The sequence below is a fragment of the Drosophila montana genome, unplaced genomic scaffold (assembly GCF_035044405.1).
Source record: "Drosophila montana isolate Dmon_TW-CO22-7 unplaced genomic scaffold, ASM3504440v1 contig_402_1, whole genome shotgun sequence".
Lineage (NCBI taxonomy): Eukaryota > Metazoa > Arthropoda > Insecta > Diptera > Drosophilidae > Drosophila > Drosophila montana.
Genome location: NW_026998739.1, coordinates 3,180,930 through 3,200,406, shown reverse-complemented (window position 1 = coordinate 3,200,406; position 19,477 = coordinate 3,180,930). Strand labels below are relative to the sequence as shown.

The following is a 19,477-nucleotide window of genomic DNA, read 5'->3' as shown; positions in this document are numbered from 1 at the left end:
TAGACTGGCAGTCAGGCAGCGGTGTCAAGTCGTCGACTCCAATCGAGCCAAGCCATTGAAAATTGCTGCAATTTTATATTTACAGCAATTGGGCACAAATGCGAAAAACAACAAGAACAACAACAACAGCAACAACAACCGGAACGGGCCAGCGGAGTGAAAAAAAAGTTGCTATTGCAAAAACAAAAAGTTTAAAATACATAATTGCATATTCCGCCCGGGATCGTTTTGTAGACCGTGCTCCCTCAGATATAAACTCTGAGTTTTTCTGGCTTAAAATCAAAGTCGAGCCCAGTTCAAGTTGGACAAACTCGTAACAAACATCCAAAAACCAGCTGAATAGAAGCGGCGCACAGTGGAACAAGTTATTGTTCTGCTTAATGTTGATGTGTATGTATTTGTGTATGAACAGATGGATTTTCAGAGTACATTATCGATATAGACAAAGGTTCAGGGAATCTCCTGGTCTGGTACTCGCGAATAGAGCACTCTTACTTGGTTATTTATATTCTAGCTTTGGACAATAAAACATTGCAATTCTGCAAGACTTGATTACAGCTTTAATAAATTAAGATAGTTAGAATCTGCTAAAAGGCAATAAGTGTAATAATATTTTTAAAAAGCAGTTACTGTCTACCGACTGTAAATTAAAGTAATACCTAAGCTCCATCTCTCATGAAGAGTTTGCACTCAATGCGTTCGAGCAGAAGACGCTTGGCAGACAATAATATCAAATCCATAGCAAAACAAAAGCAAATCAGAGTACTATATTTAATACTTACCACGTATGAGATACCCTTAACACCCGAAATGAGTTATGTATACTCACAGAAACACTTACACCCACGCCGCAAGCTTAGCACTTTTCCCAAAAATAAACTCTTCTTGATATGGGTATACTAGATACATTCATACTGAGCAATAAGACAGGCGGACTTAAAAGGCTTGATAGGCTCAAATAATCCAGGTGAGGCATATATTTATACATGTACAAGATAAGGTTGGCAATGCCCTTATTATTTTGTAATATATATTCATTCTTTTCTAATTTTGTATGGGTAAATACCAAAAAAAAAAAAATAAATCCGAGAAATAAATTTTGTGGTGAATTTCTATTCGAGCTAACACTCTTCTTAAAAAAAAACAAGTAAGAAGCTTTGGTCGGGAGTTCCTGACTAGAGGATACCATGAACCCTATTCTAACACCAAATGCAGCTCGCGCCATGAGCTCGATTGCTTAAGCAGTTACAAAATTAGCTTTAAAATGAAAGATAATAATCTGAATATACATGTCAAGTTTGATGACTTTAGCTCTTAAAATCTAAGAGATCAAAAACGATTGATTGAAAAGGGGCAAGTTATCGATTACCTAAGAAGGGTACCTCGAGAACCTAAGTTCAACATTTTAGGTCTCTAGCTCTTATAGGTTCTGAGATCCGGACGGACGGACGGACGAGCAGACAGACGGACATGGCTGGATCGAGTCGGCTATTTACGCTAAATAAGAATACATATACTTTATGGACTCGGAGATACTTCCTTCTGCCTGTTACATACATTTGCACAAAAACATTATACCTTTTTATCCATTTTCAATGGGTTCAGGGTATAAACACAGGAGCACACAGGCCCAGCCGCATACACAAATGCTTACCAATATGTGTTGCTATTTAAATTGTGCAAATTTTGCTTTGTGGTCCCCCTTTTCGCTTAGCGACCCTGTTTGCTTTTTTTTTTCTTTCTTTCTCTTTCTCTCTCTGTCTATTTGTATATCTTTCCCTCTCAAAATTTGTATTTTTTTCCATGCGAAACGAACAAAACGGCAATTATGCCGCGTTTTTGCTCCCAAATCAGGGGTAAATATATTTGAACCGCTTAGATTTGGCATCAAAACAAGACTGGTGGGTGGTAGTTGTGGAGCGAAGTGGTTTGTAAATGGATTGATTGGGCTGCTGGGGCTGCCAAAAGAGGCGATTCTGCTGCTAGACACGTCAACAACTGGCAGGCGGTTTCCAACTGACTCTAACTCCGGCTGATACTCGCATCCGGGGTTTGCAACCGCTCTCCACTTCTTTTCTGGCTGCAGTTATTTACAGTGCAGCACAAAACGATGAATCGATGATTCCACCATGAGAAATTAGATCGACTCAATGGGAAACCCATCATCAGCATTGCTGCAGTCGGAACGAACAGAGCCGCAACCGACGGAGTGAAGCAAACAAATCACTGGAAATGTAATTGAGAAGGCAACGGAGAATGGAGGAGACTTGGGAATGAAATTTTGAAAATTGCTGCTGGGATTGCGGGTATTATTGAAGCTGGTAACTGTACTCTATCTAAAACTGTACTGTGCGTTGTATCTCATGGTATAGGAGCATAAAGTGCAGTAATTTTCACAACTACAGTGCCGCTGCCTGGCAAAAATGCTTGAACGTTTTGTTTTTTTTTTTCATGTAATCACATCGCCATCGCCTTCCCTGAATGTGGGGGCGTTAAGGCGACGCAGCCAAGCAACAAATCGCGCTGAGTACGACACGGTACCAAGTCCAGTGCAAGTTGTTCGAACAATGAGTCGACCGCATCTCCGCGAGGAGCGTTGGGGTCGCCCTGTGAAGCAACAGTAATCTGTTACAACGAGTCCGTTCATTTGGTCTACGCCTTCGGGGAAGGGCTCAAACGAATTATGTTGCATCATTTGCATCGGCAACGCATTGAATCCTTTTACTTATTGTACTCAAGAACCAATTTATATATACTTATATATTTCTCATTTCATCAGTGACAATTGTCAGAAAATGCTTAAAAGCATCTTACATATTATATCACCAGCTTAAATCAGAAGGCATATGCCACCGCAAATGAGACTAAATGAAATATGCCACAAAATACAGCAAACATCAGACAGGCATATGATCGTGTCGATTACCCAAATACAAACAGAAGCAATTTACACGCCCACCCAACACGCACCACACACGTGCCCAATAAGACAAGGCTGTAACTTGTACTAAGACAATGAGAGAGTTTAAGGGCGAGACATGGTCAATCAGAGGACGCTTCTACTCTATCAACTAATCCTATGCGTAATGTTGCATAAATGCGAGCGCATGTCAATCGCCCAGCGGCTCAGACGTCGACGAGTCGATGCTGACAAAACGGCCTGAGCGGGGACCGGGGCAACTAGCAGTCGGTCTGATAAGTGACCCTATCCATATCCAAGCGTACTTTGGAATCTGCCGTCATCAAAATGCAAGCGCAACTGGCGGCGGCGGCGGCTCAAACGGAGGCAGCCGCTTCCATTGTATGTTGGCCAAATGATGTGCCAAACTGACACTGGCAGATAGATACGGTTACCCAAAAACCATTAAGGAGCTTAAGAGGCGGATTGAGGTGGAAGGGAAGCGTTGGGGACTCACCATATTGCGCTTGGGTTTTTGTTTTGTTTTGTTTTGTTTTTACTGCCCGGCCATGCAACGATTTTTGTTATTTTTATTTTGTGACAATTTCAGTAACAGGAAATAATAAAAGTGCAAACAAATCGTTAGATTTTCGTATTAAAGTGCCATCTATGTTAGTTGTTGTGAATGCTATTGCTGTTTGGCATTCTGTCTAGTGGCACAGTGGAACTACAATGAAAACTATCCGGATCGGACATAAAATACATGTAGATTCATAAATAAGTTTTCCCAAGTATTTAAAGCTTATTATAACTTTCTATATTCATTATTAACTTTTAACTGTTGATCTATGAAATAGATATTTAGATCAGTTTGCATACCCTCAATAAAAGTGCAGATTTTACCGACTGTGCTGTACTAAAACATATTTATAATTTGTACGCGTGAATAAAGTTTCGGGCCCACTGTACAACAGCAACAATGACTTTGGGCCAATGAAGAGTATCAGTCGGATCGAGCGGCCGCTTATTGCTGCTGTTTAGAAGCGAAGCCAAAGCCGCGCAAAATGTGAAATTTTTCTTGTTTTGATTGTTTGGTGCTCAGAGTTTGCGTGTGTGGGTGTGTATTTTTATGCCCGTGATAAGCTCAAATGGCTACCCTAGCCATTCCCATATATTATATGTAAGGATTTTGCAGTTATTGCAAACGTTTACAAGGATTTGCCAGTGACCTAACTCAGTCTTTATAGTTATCAGGCATTTCTTGTTATTGTTGTATTTAGCCAGCTTTATTTGCCAGTAACATTTTATGTCATTTTATAAGCAACACAAATAAGACATTAACGCGGGTTTCTCGGAACACAACTGTAATAACCCCAAAAATAAAAAATTTAAAAATTGCAATCGGTAATGACACGCGCCATGTAAATGTCATAATTGCCTGTCGGACCTTAAGCTTTGCCACTAACTTTACAACATTTTGTATGGCTCTGACAATGCTCAGACAGCGGGAATAAGTTTGTGAAGGCAAATTGTTGACACACCTAAACTCACTCCATTTGGAATCCTACATACCTGAACACGTAAAGTGCATTGAAAAGAAAATAAGTTCTAATGCGAAGTTGCGACTTATTACAATGTATTCAATAATCACTCAACATACTTATAAAGAAAGCCAGTCTAAATATCAGTTAATCAATTCACTGCAAAAACTGCTAGTCTCGCATCCAAATAAACAGCGGGTGTTCGTCTTCAAAAATATGACATACTGTCAACAAGAAATTAACTAACGACTAAAATGCAAGCGGGACAAATCAAGTGACCGGATAGGCATTAGCATTGAAACACGAAAAAGATAAAAAAAAAAAAATGAAAGGGAAATAAATTAATTTGTGACAAAAACTAAAGAGAATATAAAATGTAGGCAGCAAATATTTGTTGAACTCGGATTTGACTCTAGTCCCCAAGACTGAACCACTCTTTTTCAGCTGTGGCTGGCTATCAATATTCCGTTTCGATTTCAAATTAAAAGATTATGACGATAATAAACTTGACTAATCATTTTTATTACAATATCTAAACATTCACGGGCCATTATTGGAGGTTCATGGCCTTTTACTACGAAATTGAACGCTTATTTTTTTCCCAGAACATTCGCCCCGATCTCGATAAGCGCTGTAGAAGTCAACATACAGGTATAAAACGCTGCTGAACTGGGCAAAATAAAAACACAAGTTTGTTTATTAATTTTTATAACTTAAATACATAATTTTTCTTTGTATACTTTTTATTTGTATTTCGTTTGCTTTGTTGTTTTTTTTTTGTTTGTTTTTTTCATTTTGTATTTCATTCCATGGGTAATAAATTATGAGACTATGCTTACAAACAGATTGAGATACATTTGTATCTTTATGATTTATGGGTTTATCGTAATATAAGCCTGTTATCAATTTTACTTACATACCAAGTAAATTAATAAAATGGATTTTCGAAATAATTAGATTCGAATTTTTTATGTATATATTTATTAGTTTGACAATCGCCGTATGTTGCTTTACCAACTAAATTAACTATGAATGTTAAATAAAAAGTTTTTATGCATTTATTATATATTTTTTTTTTTTGCTTTTTTTTAATATTTAACATTATTTGCCAGTTGTTATAAGTGATATGGAAAGCAATTTACATCAACTTGGCTTTGGCTGGTTATCCAGTTGGCCAACAATTTTACATTTAGTATCACAATTTATGTTTTTTATTTATATATTCTTTTATATATTTTTTTCTTTTCAAGATTAACCAAAGCAAAGCAAATTGATTTTGAATTATGTCTACCTGGATTTATTGCGTGTAAGTACAAAAGATTAAAAATTAAAATTTAAATTACGAACGTAGGAGAAAAAGGCAGACTAAATGTATATCGTGTCATATTATTATTGCACATTTTAAATATAGTTTGTAATATTTGTGGACTAAGGTATCATATACATTATGCAAATGTATATACACTATACGATATATATATATATATATATTATTTAGTTTTAGATTATCATTACCTTAAATGTACTTTAAATTCGAATTTTGATTTTCCTACGCCTTAAATTTCAGCTGTTGTCAACTTAAATTTCAATTTTTCTTCTGATTCTGATTTTGTGGCGAATATCATACTATACATTAGGGTGTCAGCCTGAAACGCTATCAGTCTCATTTCAAAGCAATCCAGCGCCGTTTCTAGGGCCTGTGTTAAACTGGAACATTGCTTTTGATGCATCTTTGGATACGTTTCATGCCAGTTTAGTTTGTGTTGCTGTTTTCAATGATTTCTTTAGCTTTTGGATCATAAAAAATTGTTTATGAAAGAAATCATTGGAGAAATCATGAAAAGAAATCACAGGCGAGCAGGCATTGCCTGTCTTAATTTCTGCCCCGGGTTTATTGTTAGCAACTTAAAAAAAGAATCAAATATTTTTGTGGGCAACAATTTATAAAAACAATTTTTTTTTGTATACGCGTATGTGCAAAGCTGTTTTTATGGGGCTTCGTACTTTTTCTCTTGAACTACCTTGTGAGGATTTCAGAGCAGTATTCGGTTCTCCTTTCTTCCTTCTTGCTTTCAGTGTTCACTTATTTCAGCGTTCACACTTTGCAGTCGTCTTTGCTTATCCACTCTTTGCCTGAACCCGCGCTTCACAACACAGCATGAGATCATATTGTTGCGAGAGTCTATTGTCACGGCCAATGGCTAATATTTGGATTGTTCTTGATCGTACTATCGATAACTAATTAACTTATTCACGATCATCGCTCCACTCATTCATCTATAATAGAAGGATCAAACAAGACAAGAACTGTATTAATATAGGTGATATGTGCAGTTGAATAGGATGTTAAACTTTTTTATATTTGTAGAGTTTAAATTTAAAGTAAAGAGTTCACTATCTGGGCAAGGAAAATAGTTGTAGGATAAGAAAGTATTTATGAAAATAAGTTTAGCTTTTAATTAATGTCTGATTGGCAACTAAAACAAAACTTTTATAAATAATCTAGCTGTCGAATGGTCCGATTTTGAAAATAATGATAGTTTTGTGTTTTGGTATGGTGTGATTTTGGAAGACTTACATACTTTACAGCACGATTTCTAAAGGTCTCTTGCTCCATGTCGCGAATTTTGTGTGTCAGCATATGCTGCTTGAGGTTACCCTGCAACAGAATTAAAAAGAGAGAGAGAGCAGAAAGAAGGCGTTAGGTTTTCATCTAAGCATTTAATATAATATATGTATATATATGTCCACGAATATTCTCTCTTATACATACCTTAGTTGTAAAGCCGCGATCGCAGATGTTGCACTTAAAGGGCCGCTCTTTGGTGTGGCTCCTGTAGTGAATCTCAAGCGCCGAATGACAGGGGAATGTCTTGTAACAGATGCCGCAAGTGGTGCTGCCCCGCACTCCACTTAGCGCCAACGGATTAAATGGTGCCGCTGGCATCACGGATTGCGCGATTTGATTCATGGCATTGCACATGTTTTGTGTGGTGGCTGGCGGAAATATTGGTAGATTGGGGAACATGCCGAAGGGCGGTCGCGCAGAAATCAGCGGATTGGGCTGGGCAGGCGGGCCGACTGACGATTCGCCGGACCGAGGTGGCGGCTGTGGGGATTCCTGGCGCTGGGCAGCGGCTGCTGCGGCGGCAGCTGCAGCCGCTTTCTGCTGAACTTCCTGCGCCTCGCGACGGAGGTGTTCCTGATGTTGGTGCAGTGCGGCCGCATGTTGCTGCATCTGATGATGATGGTGCTGGGCGGCTGCTGCGGCGGCCACAGCCGCTTGTTGCTGCATAAGGTGCTGATGCTGTTGCTGCAAATGATGCTGTAGACCAGGAGGAAGGCAATCAATGCCCACCGATGGTGGCAACTGCGAAGAAAGCAGCGAAGCGGGACCATTGGGACTACGCACCGAAGGCTGCTGACTAAGCGGGCTAATGGTCTTCTCCTTACGCTCAATAGGTGGTGGCAGCGGTGAGCGCGAGCTTGAGGAGGCCAGCGGCGGAGGAAGAGCGCGTGGCGTCAAGTCGAGAGCTCCCTGTGAAGTCTCTGACACGGAGCGAACGGGTGAGCAGCTGGGTTTGGGCTGCGAGCTTGGGCTGGTCGGAGCTGAGGGTGACGCCGAAGCAGAACCAATCGAATTAGCATTGCTCGCGGCAGAGTGCGGACGCTGATGACTGTTAATGTTGACTACACCGGTTGGATCAATGCGCAGCTTCTGCTCGAACAGGAGCGACTTAAAATCATCACTGGAACGCGGTCGCTCATCGCCCGCAGGATCGTTACTATTTGACAAATGCTCCGAGGAGATATCGTCGAAGTCATCTCCATCGCCACAGTCCATATTATCATCCAGGTCTCCCTGCGATGACTCCGAGCCCAAAGTGCCATTGTGTGGACCACCGGGCAGGCCAGAAGCTCCAGGCGGACCACCAGGACCGCCGCCAGGAATGGCACCAAAGTGAAACGCAGCCGCTGCGAAAGGATTTATAAAGTGGCCAGGCATCATTGACGGCGGCGGATCACGAATTTCGGCGGCCTGTATTTGCTCGGGTGTCAGGTCGGTTGGCTCGCCCGTGTGCAGACGTATGTGCTGTTGCAGGACAAGCGCGTTTGAGTACTTCTTGTGGCAAACCGGACACTGATGAAAGTTACGCATGGGCGGTCGAATCTTGTGCACAGCCATGTGAGTTTTCAGATTGCCCTTGGTCGTGAAGGCTCGGCCACAAATTCGACACTTAAAAGGTCGCTCGCCCGTGTGGGTACGGTAGTGCATTTGGAGAGCGCTCTTGCAGGAGAGGACGCGATCGCAGACAACGCACTGATTGGGATCGCTGATCTTCTTGTTCTTCATAAGCTCTTTGAGCTTCATTGTCTCCGAGGTGTTCGACACCTCAATAAAATTCTCCCACGAGTTGTCATTGCTATGGGGACGCGGCAGCAAGGCGGCCATCTCATGTTTGATTGGATTGAAAAAGGGTGAACGCGGAATGTGAGCATGCGCATGGCCAGCGGGCGAACGTATGGGCGAATGGTCGTCCGTCTTTGAAGCGAAATTAAGGGGGAAGCGCTCCGCAAAGAAGTCTTCTCGTTGGGGCATCGTGGGCGGGAGTTGTCCAGGAGTCGGCAAATGATCCAAATGAGTCTGCGATCCAGGTGAGCACTGCGCATGCATGATTGCTGGTGGTTGGATTGGCTGCACCACAGGCGGATAGGCGGGCATAACACTGGAGTGGGAGTGAACGTGGTGATTTTGCCGCTGCATGAGTGGCGGCGTATGAGGCACTGTTGAGGATGAGGGCGTAGGTGTACGCCGGTTAGGCGCCTCCGGCTTTTGCACTCTCTCCTGCAACTGTATCTGATCTTCATCGATGCGCTCCTCCTTAATCCGCACCTCAAGCGGCAGTGGCTCCAATTCGGCGCTTTCAGCTGTCGCTGCTTCCATCGTGTGCTCCGACTTCTCCTCTTCCATTAGCTCTGATTTAACGGGCAACCTAGCCGCTGCAATGTTGTCTTCCTCCTCGTGGGGGGAGCTGGGACCCGAGGACTTTCGCAAATCCGTGGGCATGTCCTGACCCTGATCGTGCGTGTGCTTTAGTGCCGCACCCAACCCCGGCATCTGGGGGAAGAAGGGATGCGGCAAGCCGGCGGTACTGCCTGCAGTAGCACCTAGTGACTTAAGCAGCTCCATAGGTGGGCGGTATATGCCCTGCAGTCCAGGGAACGCAGGACTCGAGGCAAAGGACATCGACGGCTGCATATGTGTTAGCGTGGATGTTGATGGCGGCGGCAGACCAGTCGCTGGGGCTGGTGACTGCGTTGGCGAACTGTCGGGAGACATTTGATCCAGCAGCGGTGGATGAAACTTGTCCATGTGCTCCGGTATAGGCGTTGCATTCATGGGCACATGCGGGAACTTTTGTGCATGCCTCTGAAAATGCACCTTAAGGTTGCCTTTAGTGGTAAATCGGCTCCCGCAGACGTTACATTTAAAGGGTCGCTCACCCGTATGGGATCGTATATGAATTTGTAGTGCAGAGTCAGAGCCAAATACCTTTCCGCAGTACCTGCAGCGGTGTTTAAAGAAGGGCTCATTACGACCCTTGCCGTCGCCGGACTTGTCACCAAAAGCGAAATCATCGGCCATGTTATTGGCCAGGATCCCTTGGGAGGCAGAATCGAGCACCTCCTGGGTGCGCTTTTGCAGCAAATCTAAGGAATTAGGCTCTGGTAAATCGTCATGATTGGTAATGATGCTAGACGACAAATCCGCACCAAAGGGCAGCGGCATATTCTCCATCTCTTTAAGCTTGTTCAGGGCATCCTGTGAGCTCTCCTGCTCACCGAATATCTTAGCACTAGCGCCGGACGACTTGGCACTGGCATCTTCTTCGCGTTTGCGCTTTAGCGACGAAGTCGAATGCGATGTGGCCGCTGGTGAGATGGATCTGGAGCGTTCGCGTAAAGGCACACCAGCATTTATGAGATGCTGACGCGCCTTGGACTCGGCCATACGTGCCTCGGCCTTTTGACGCAGCTCCATGTCTGCGATGCGCTCCTCCTCTTCGTAGGTATCCGTTTCGCCATCCTCACGTTCCTCCGGCTCAAGTTCCTCGTCGGCTTCGTCTTCGTTTTGCTTAGCCTGGTTAAGAGCCAGCTGCGATTGTAATTGCTGAATAAGCTGAATCTGGAAAAGCTGCTGCTGTTGTAAATTGAAGAGCGTCTGCTGCAAGAAGGCCAGCTGCTTCATGGCTGCCTCATTGTCCGTTCCAGATGCGCCATTCGCAATTGTCTTTGCCGCAAACTGTGCAATGGCCATCTGCATGTTTTGTATGGCTTCCAGAGTGACAGGTGTGGCGCCAAATTGCTGTGCTGCTGCGCCAGCAATCACTGCATCGGTGACTGGTGGCGTAGTCGAGTTCTTGCCACGCGGCGTGCCCTCATCCTGCATTTCAACATCCACGTCCAACTCCTTTTTAGGGGATATAGCCTGGGAAGTCGCCTCCTCCATTGACGAAGTCGCGGCTGTGGGTGAATTCGGCATAGAAGCGTTTAAATTCGCGTTCTGCTCGACCTCGTGTTCGACTGGTGCTTTTGTCATGACCAATTTGTTGTTGTTGTTGTTATTATGATTGTGATCCGCGATTGTTTCATCGGCATTATTCTCTATTTGCTGCACTTTCTCAATCTCTGATTCGGACTGGGCACTCTCTTCTAGTACCAACTCCTTTTCTGACACTTGTACTGGCTCCCTTTCGTCCTCGCTGTGCTGCTGTGGACTGCGGCTGGGACACGGACTGGCGCTAGCCGTCGCGGTTGTCAGAGGCGAGCAGGCGCCATTATCTTCCTGATCACTTGCTATGTCTGCCAAAAAAAAGAAAACAAAATTAAAAACCTAGAAACTGAAATCAGTTTGTAAAACACAGAGATTTACTTAATGTCATTAAACACTTAAAAAATGTTGACAACTTAAAGCGAAATCCTATTAAGAAATTGCAATGCAAAATCTTAGCTTCATATTTACAAATACATACGCTGTCCAGGGCAGGCGGTAGGAGGTACTTGAACTATAGCAAAAGCGTCCAGTTCGTGGCGTATGTGCTAATATGTTTGTTTTTTTATTTATTTTTTTTTATTTTATATTCCTATTGAATTGATTGTTATGTCAATTCAAGTAATATGTCCCTTTCGATTTATATTCAATTTATAAACCAAATTTCGAAGACGCTTGCTCCAATGTGCACACTTGACAATGACAACAACAATAACTTGTTGTGTCTGACTGTGGAACCACCAAAATAGAGAACGCACTGTCTGGAGCAAGCTGCTGCTGCCTGGCCTGGTACCGGGTACCGGTACGACTCCCGCACCCCCTTTTTCGCTTGCCCATAGCGGCTGCCGCTGCTGACCAGTGCCTTGCCGCATATATGACTTAATCGCTGGCAATTGTTCATTGCAATGCGGCTATGTTGCTGCCGTAGTGGAAGTTGCTGCTACTGTGTTATGCTGCTGTCGAAGCAGGTAATGCAATTGCATTTCTTGTGGCAGCCTTAACCAGTTAGCCCACTCCCCCTTTGTCAAAGCACTGTTTGTTCGAAACCCAATTAGCAATTGTTGATTAGCTGATTCTCACCTGCTGCCCGCGATTTTTTCATCAATAACGACAAAAAACTAAAACAGCTGACATTTGTTGGACCGACGGAACATGTCCACAAAATGTCCACAAACTTAACGAAAGGCAGGTAAACAAATGTTTCTTATATTGGATATAAAAAGTGACCAAATTGGTTCGCATGCGCAGAGCCCATAAAGCATAATTTATGATAAGCAGGGCCAACAAACGAGATAAATCTCCATCCGTAGCCCACTTGCCTTGCCTGATCAGCTAAGATACACTCGCCAGTATAATAAAGCATATTTCTGCACAAATCAAAACGAGTCAAGCGAGTTTTATACATAAAGTATACAAATGCAGAGCCGCGGATAGAGCGTCAGACAACAGGCTGTTGATACTTTAAGCAGCTACGTTTTGGCTGGCTATCGGAGCCATTTGCATATCGATCGCATTAATATAATAATTATTTTTAAAACGAATATTACGACGAAACCTCAACGTTGTTCCTCATTTGGAAATTTGTGTTTGTATTTGTACTTTGATTTCTTTGTATTTGTTTGTATTTGATTTGCCGCCTGCCAAATGCAACGTGCAAATTTCGATATTCGATTGTCGACTCTTGTTAACTTGCTGAATAAGATTTTTAATTTTTAGCGGGTTCAACGAAAATTCTGAACGAAATTATAATAATTATAACTGATAAGTGAATGTTATTTTAATTAATTAAAATTAAGTATAATGGGCGCCATAAAATTTGAGTCGGTCGCTTTGTTGGCATGACAACCGGCTATAAAAAGTAACAGCAATTCGAATTATGATGCCCATAAAATTGTCAAGCAATCGAACATTGCTAAGTCATTTTGCGATTGGTAATAAATTTGCTAAATTTACAATAAGAATAAACACATCTTGTTTATTGTCTTGGTCAAAACAACAAATCACAAACTGAGAGCGACTCCGCAGATCCTATTATCATTCAGTTCTTGCTTTAGTCAAATGCATCCTTTGGGCAAATGCATTCTTTGGTTTCTATTCAAATTGTTCTGTTTTGTTTTTCTTTTATATTGCTTCTATATTTATGTTTGTGTATATTTATTTTTGGATGTGTATATTTTTATTTTATCTATACATGAGCGCCCAGACAGATCTGAAAGGCCTTCACATATGTGTGCTTATAACCTTTGACTGTAAATCGCTTTTGAATTATATTTAAAATACCCAAAATATTGTTCTGAAAAGCAGAAAACATTATTTATCCTATTCTTGTTAGGAAGCAAAAGAAGTGCGGACGAAGTCAACTTAAATTGCATGATATAAATTGAATTGAGTTTTGTAAGCTCCAAGGCTCCAAGTTGGTATAAGTCAGTAATCTGATATAATACAATTGGGGCAAACATTTAAATAAGTTTCTATCAAACCAGTCCCTATGACATTATTTGAAGAATTTAGGATTATCTCAAACATGAACATCACATAAATTATGTCTCCAATAATTTATAATTCTGAATATTTAATTCACATCAAAAATGAAGTTACATCAAAAAAGTCTAGCCATGGGTTGATTCTGTGTCGAATATTTTGGCTATTAAATTTTTTTTTTTTAGCTTTTATTAAGATGGTAAGCTTTCAGCAAAAAATTCTTAGCGCACTGAATACATCAATGTAGTTATTAAATCACACATTAGTAATGTCAGCTAGAAGTAAAAAATCATGCTAAGCCTAAGATTAAAGAACAACTTTTGCAAAAAGAGCCGTCGATATATGCACTATTAAACAAAATGACGTGTAGTACATATCAAAAAATGACGTTCAACTCGAGTAAGTTATTTTTTGTTATTATTTTCAGTTCCTGTTACGCCTTATTTTTAGAATTTTTTGGTTCATACATGTGACTCTGGACACCTATTGATGGCGGGCAACGAGCGTTTCAATTATCCCATCATCATATTCAGTATGCAAATCAGCCGGGAATAGTTGGGGGTCTAACAACGAGCCAACAAGTCAATGCTTTTCCATTTTTGTCAAGGCAAAAAATGTTGTGCAGCGAAGTAGGAAATGCAAAACAACTAGAATAACAACACAACAGGGGAGAAACAGAACGGACATGTCGCATAATTTAATAATATCCAAGTCCATTGTCGATTCCGATTTCGATATAGATTTCACGGTATTCGCATTAATTGACACTCGGGGCAAATTGAATTTCATGTATATGAATTTCAAGCATACATAAGTAAAGTAAATGAAAAAGAAAGAAAAACAAAAACGAGACACAAAGTATCAGGGCAGAAATTAATGCAACAAAATTTGCCTACGGAACCTAAAGCTACGCAAATTGAAAATATAAGAAGCTACACAGACGAACACAAAAAGTCGCATAAATAAAAATAATTAAATAATTAATGTCATTAAGTTTTGCACATTGACTTCTACGTTCGTGCTAACAAAACAACAACAAATATCGACGAAATTCATATACACAGCTAGTACATATGCATGTATGTATATATGTGTGTATGTACTTAATCCATATAAACCATATGGAAATTAGCTCAAATGTTAATCTCTTTTCTGATTTCTTAAAATGTATTTTTCTGCTTCCAATTTTTTCGATATTTCTCTAATTTATGATCCCACCACTAATGAGTGTACATTTATTAATGCCCAGTAGCAACAACAACAAACAGCACAACTTTCGGAAATGCTTCAGCTTTTATTAGGTATACCTACGTAAACTAAATACGGGAGAAATAATTGATAACTCTCAAAAGATACAAATTTACCTTGCCGCTTTTTTAAAGCTAATAGGCAACAATTTGCAAATATGAAAATTAGGATTTATGTTTATCGAAAAGCAAAGTTGACTAAACGTTTTAGAACGTCCTCGCTTATAAAAAAAAAACCTAATTGTTTCTTAATGTAATACATTAAAAATATATACAATGAGTAAAAATAAAAATATATAAAACAAATCAGCTTAACCTTATCCAAATACTAAATAAATAATTCCAATAATTTATTAGCTAGCTTTTCTATCAATATCTCATTTAAATTATCATAATGTTATATTATATAACATAGAGTAGAAAGTCGACATACTAGTATCACAAAAAAGAATTTACGTCTGAGTTTGAAATGAACAACAATTAACTGAGCCAGTTTCTGATAATTAACAAATTTGTCATTTTTGCCCAACCAAAGAGACAAAAGAAAATTATGTTATATAATAATAGCTGTAATTTAGATTTGGGCCTCTTAAAACCAGATTTTCTTATAGCGAGGGTCGCGAGTAATAATGTAAAAAAAAGTGCAGGAGGTTTAAAATTAATAAATATGTGTTTCGATATATGTAATTTATGCGGCAGTCTGCATCAGTTTTCTTATGAATTATATATAACATTTTGTGGCTACAGATTTTAATTTGTATTTCCAGTTTTTGGAGCCGATAAAAGTTTTAAGTGCCTGAAAGCCTTCTTTTGTCAGCATATTTTTCGCTTTGCCTCCGTCACTTTTCCCTCACATACACTCTCTCTCTCTCTCTCTCTCTCTCCCTTTCTCTCTCCCTCCTCTCTCGCTCTTTCTCTAACTCTTTCTCTTTCTCTCGCTCTCTCCTCTCTTCGTCTCTATCTTTAATTTTCCTCCTTTCCCCGTATTTTATTTGTTTTGTATTGTATTTATCATGATTATTCAAGAATACACCTTTACTACCTCTGCTCATTTTTTATGACAAATCAAGTATCGATTTAAATACGACGATTTGGAGTCGCTCCTCGCTATGATTTAGGTGTACACATGTATAAATGCACATATTTATTTATACCCATGTACGTCATAAAGCTCGAAAATGATTTGAGAGCAATTTGGGGGCCTTTTAAAATCATAGTGCGTTGCTTTAATTGTTTTGAAAGCTTCGCCATTTACATACGCCACAAATGAATCCAATCGAAACGCATTCAAACAGTTCGCCTTGACTATATCTTGGACACAAATTAATATCTCACTAATGTATTATATGATACTTATTATATGTTTTTTTTTATGATTTAACGAATATTTTTGTTTACGTCCAATAATTAATTTTAAAACCCATGTGTTATATTTATAGCTTGTTAGATTATGTGATTGTAGCTCATTCAAATCCAATAATTCAATTGATGAATTGACTAATATTATTGATCCTATAAAAAACATAACTTCCATATAAATATAAAACCCAAACTGTCCATAAAACAGCAATGTGTGATTTAAGTTTGCTTGAAAAGGAATGCAACACCCGAAATTTGGAAAAGCAAAGAACAAACATAGAATTGAACACCAAGTTATTGGCGTAGGGTATCATATTTAGCTACGATATTAAATATCAAACACAGCTTTAATTATATTGCCTCAGCTTATCTACTTGAAATTCGCAAAATTTTGAGCTTTCATTCTAGACAACACACTCACGCCAGCTTTGGGAAACTTACCTTTCTCTGCGCTTCTGGCGCGATCCTTCAGCTGTTTGACAATGCCATATTTAACGGTACCAAACTGTATCATTTTATTTATGGTCTCCTGGTGATTATCCTTGAAGTCACTACGCATTGCACACAAAACGATTAGCAAGTGATTTTTATCAAGAATGAAGAATTTTCGTTTTGTTCTATTCTCTGTTTTTTTTTTTGTTTTCTTCTCTTTTAGCACAGACCGAACATTATTTAGATTTATATGTGTTATTTACTAATGCTAGGGAATGAAGAAAGTCTGTGTTCGTTTTTTTTTCGGCGCCACTTGGCCAAAGAAAATTTAACAATGTCATGTGCTCAGAGCTCGACCCATGGTCCCTTTCCGTGTCGCACTGTGCAAAAAAGTTATTAGCCGTAAGCCTCGAGTCGGTAAATTGATCGTTTCAATTGTTTGCGCGAGTGTGTTTTTCCGTCGGCTTTGCAACGCTTATCGATAGCAAATAACTTTATCTTTCATTTTAAATTCAAACTCATCACATTGATCATGTATAGGTAACGACAGGGATTTTAATATATATTGTTATGGACACTGTCACCATCTGATTGGAATTTTGAAATTTTACGCGCACTCGCTAAAAATTGTGCAGAAACGGGAATAATAGTCGGTGTTAACTCAGTGGCGGAATCGCTGCTCTCTCTGCGGCACGAACGTTCAGCACGCGCGTCAAAATAACACTGACACAAAACACAAACAATATCTTTGAGATATTTTCAGGCACACATACATACATACACACAGCTACACGAACGCAGCCCGTAGTCGTCGTTTCTGCTGTTGTTGCTTCGGGCTGCGACGACGACACGACCGGTTTACTATCAATATTTTTACATGCGCTCTACCTATGTATGTTGAATGTGTTCGTGTGTGTGTGTGTGTGTGTGCAACATTTTTATTATGCTGCCACCAACAGCAACAACAACATGGGCAACTGGCTTATCCTGACATTCATTCAACCTACCCACCTTAAGCACACACACACTCACACTTATATATATATCAGACTCGCACTCGCTCACATTTCATATAATTTTTCCTACATAGACGCTCTCGCTCCCACTCGTGCACACACCCTCTCCAACACACACACACAAACGTAGTTTCCCTCTCATCATAACTTTTATTAAATTTTGCTCGACAGTCAGCCTTTTGTTGTCTTACTTGCACCCATGGGAAGCTATGGCTGCTGTTACTGTTACTGTTGCCATCAACCTCTCACCTCTACTCAGCTTGTTACCCTCGCTCTCTCTCTCTCTCTCTCTCCCACTCGCGCTCACGAGCGAAGGATGCTCAGTCTCTGGTGTTTCTGCTTACCTGTTTGCTGAACGGACATTTATGAAACTTGTTCGAAAAATTATGAGGCACTCACACACACAGGCCAAAAGAGACTCGCCGCGGCTGACGCTCAAAAAAGCAGCGAAGTTTGTGTTGGTACTCGCCTTGGCTGCGCTTTCCTTGCTCCTGCTACTGCTTCCTTCCGCTTCTGGGGCTCGCTCACCTTTTGCGCCATTGTTTTTGTGCTTGTAGTAAACGTTCTCTTGCCGTTTTTACAGCTACATACATACACTCGGCTGCTCTCGGGTGCGCTGTCTGACGATCTGCCTTCTCTCTCGCACTTGCACTCTCTTGGTTAATAATTTATCATAATTCATATGCCCCGGCAACTGGTTGTGAATCCCCTGCTTATAAGTGTACGGCCCTTTTACAGCTGCCGTCTCACTTCCACGCACGCCTGCGCCTCGGCCATTTGTTGCGCGAGCTCTTTCCACCTCTCGCGCTGCGACTCTTTCTCGCGCGCAGTTATGAGCGCCGTTTCTGTTGTTGCTTTTTTAATTTCGGTTTTATAAGATTTTCGGTTCTTTGCTATTGTTCGCCCCCGACTCATTGGACCGTTCGTCCGCCTGTCTGCGTTGGGTGCTTCGCTTATTCGTCAATTTGGTTTTGTGCGTGTGCTATGTATGTTTGCATGTGTGCGTTGAGTATTATGAGCCATTCATCAAAACGTTTGGTTTCCTGTTTCTTTCTTTGTTGTTTTTTTTTATTTTGGGCAACTCCCACTTATTTTTATGCTTTGTTTTCTAAGCTTCCAATCATTATATTGGTACGTTATTGAATATTTTGTTAATGGCCATGGTTTTATGGATTTATTTAAAAAGTTCTCAAATAATTTAAACTTACTGTTACCAAATGTAAAGCTGTCAGCGCTGAGTTTTAGGCCCCTTGCAACTGTTCTACAAGATCGTTAAAAATTTGTACAATTCTCATGAATGTATTGTGACTCAATTCTGCACATCTGGCGATAGGCTTTGTGAGTTCTGTTTTGATATAAACATTAATTTCTTTGCTTTTATTTTTATTGCTTTTGTTTTTGGTAATTAAAAAATGTTAAGACTTGAAAACACTTCAAAAAGGTTTAAGTAATTATTTGAACAATTGCTGAGTAGCAACTGATTACTAACTTAAATTGGTTAATTGGGGATTAAAGAAAATGAATCAATTTTTAAATTTCATTTGAATGTCTTAAGCTGAATTGTTTGACTCACAATAGAAGGCAATGAGTATTCTATTTAAAATGCCAAGTTAGTAACTTTATGTATTTTAGTTATGGCTATGTACTATAATCGATATAGATAGAAAATATTTACATATTTTCGCTGTCTGTTGCAGTACTTTGGGCGAACCGACTATGAAACCCAAGTCAAAAGTCAAATTCGTTCATTGGGTGGATGGCTATTAATGGGCAGGAGGATTGCTTAGCCTAAGGGGGAGCTATCATAAACTTTGCCCCGAGCGATCGAGAGAAGTCGTACTCGAATGAAGACAATAAAATGAACGTACTGGAAGAAGAGAAGCAACTCGAACTTGATCCAAAAAAATATATATATATATACCATGCGAGACGAGCAGCTAATAAATAAC

The 19,477-nt window shown here is 40.3% G+C and overlaps 1 protein-coding gene and 1 long non-coding RNA gene across 7 annotated transcripts; one reads left to right on the top strand and one right to left on the bottom strand.

The window, feature by feature from the left end:
- Positions 1-6,274: 6,274 nt before the first annotated feature.
- On the bottom strand, positions 6,275-17,217 carry salm (spalt major). 6 transcript variants are annotated; one of them, XM_064697455.1, is made up of 5 exons: positions 16,522-17,216; positions 10,216-11,304; positions 7,214-10,152; positions 7,019-7,099; positions 6,275-6,717 (listed from the first exon to the last, which is right to left on the bottom strand). In XM_064697455.1, the coding sequence occupies exons 1-5, from the start codon at positions 16,637-16,639 to the stop codon at positions 6,688-6,690; spliced, it is 4,257 nt and encodes a 1,418-aa protein (XP_064553525.1). In that variant the 5' UTR covers positions 16,640-17,216; the 3' UTR covers positions 6,275-6,687. The 6 variants fall into 6 exon arrangements, with proteins under 6 accessions (XP_064553525.1, XP_064553522.1, XP_064553524.1 ...); XM_064697452.1 differs by having other exon boundaries at positions 7,019-7,084; positions 7,214-11,304; positions 16,522-17,217; XM_064697454.1 differs by having other exon boundaries at positions 7,023-7,084; positions 7,214-11,304; positions 16,522-17,217.
- Positions 13,445-14,463, top strand: LOC135438901 (uncharacterized). Its single transcript, XR_010437956.1, has 2 exons — positions 13,445-13,873; positions 13,925-14,463. It is a non-coding gene; the product is annotated as an uncharacterized LOC135438901 (long non-coding RNA).
- Positions 17,218-19,477: the final 2,260 nt, after the last annotated feature.

Coding starts and splice junctions, on each gene's coding strand:
- salm (XM_064697451.1), bottom strand. CDS start 16,639: ATGCGTAGTGACTTCAAGGATAATCACCAGGAGACCATAAATAAAATG. Junction 11,305..16,521: donor CGCCAGAAGCGCAGAGAAAG/GTAAGTTTCCCA, acceptor TTTTTTTGGCAG/ACATAGCAAGTGATCAGGAA. Junction 6,718..7,018: donor GAAATCGTGCTGTAAAGTAT/GTAAGTCTTCCA, acceptor CTTCTATTATAG/ATGAATGAGTGGAGCGATGA.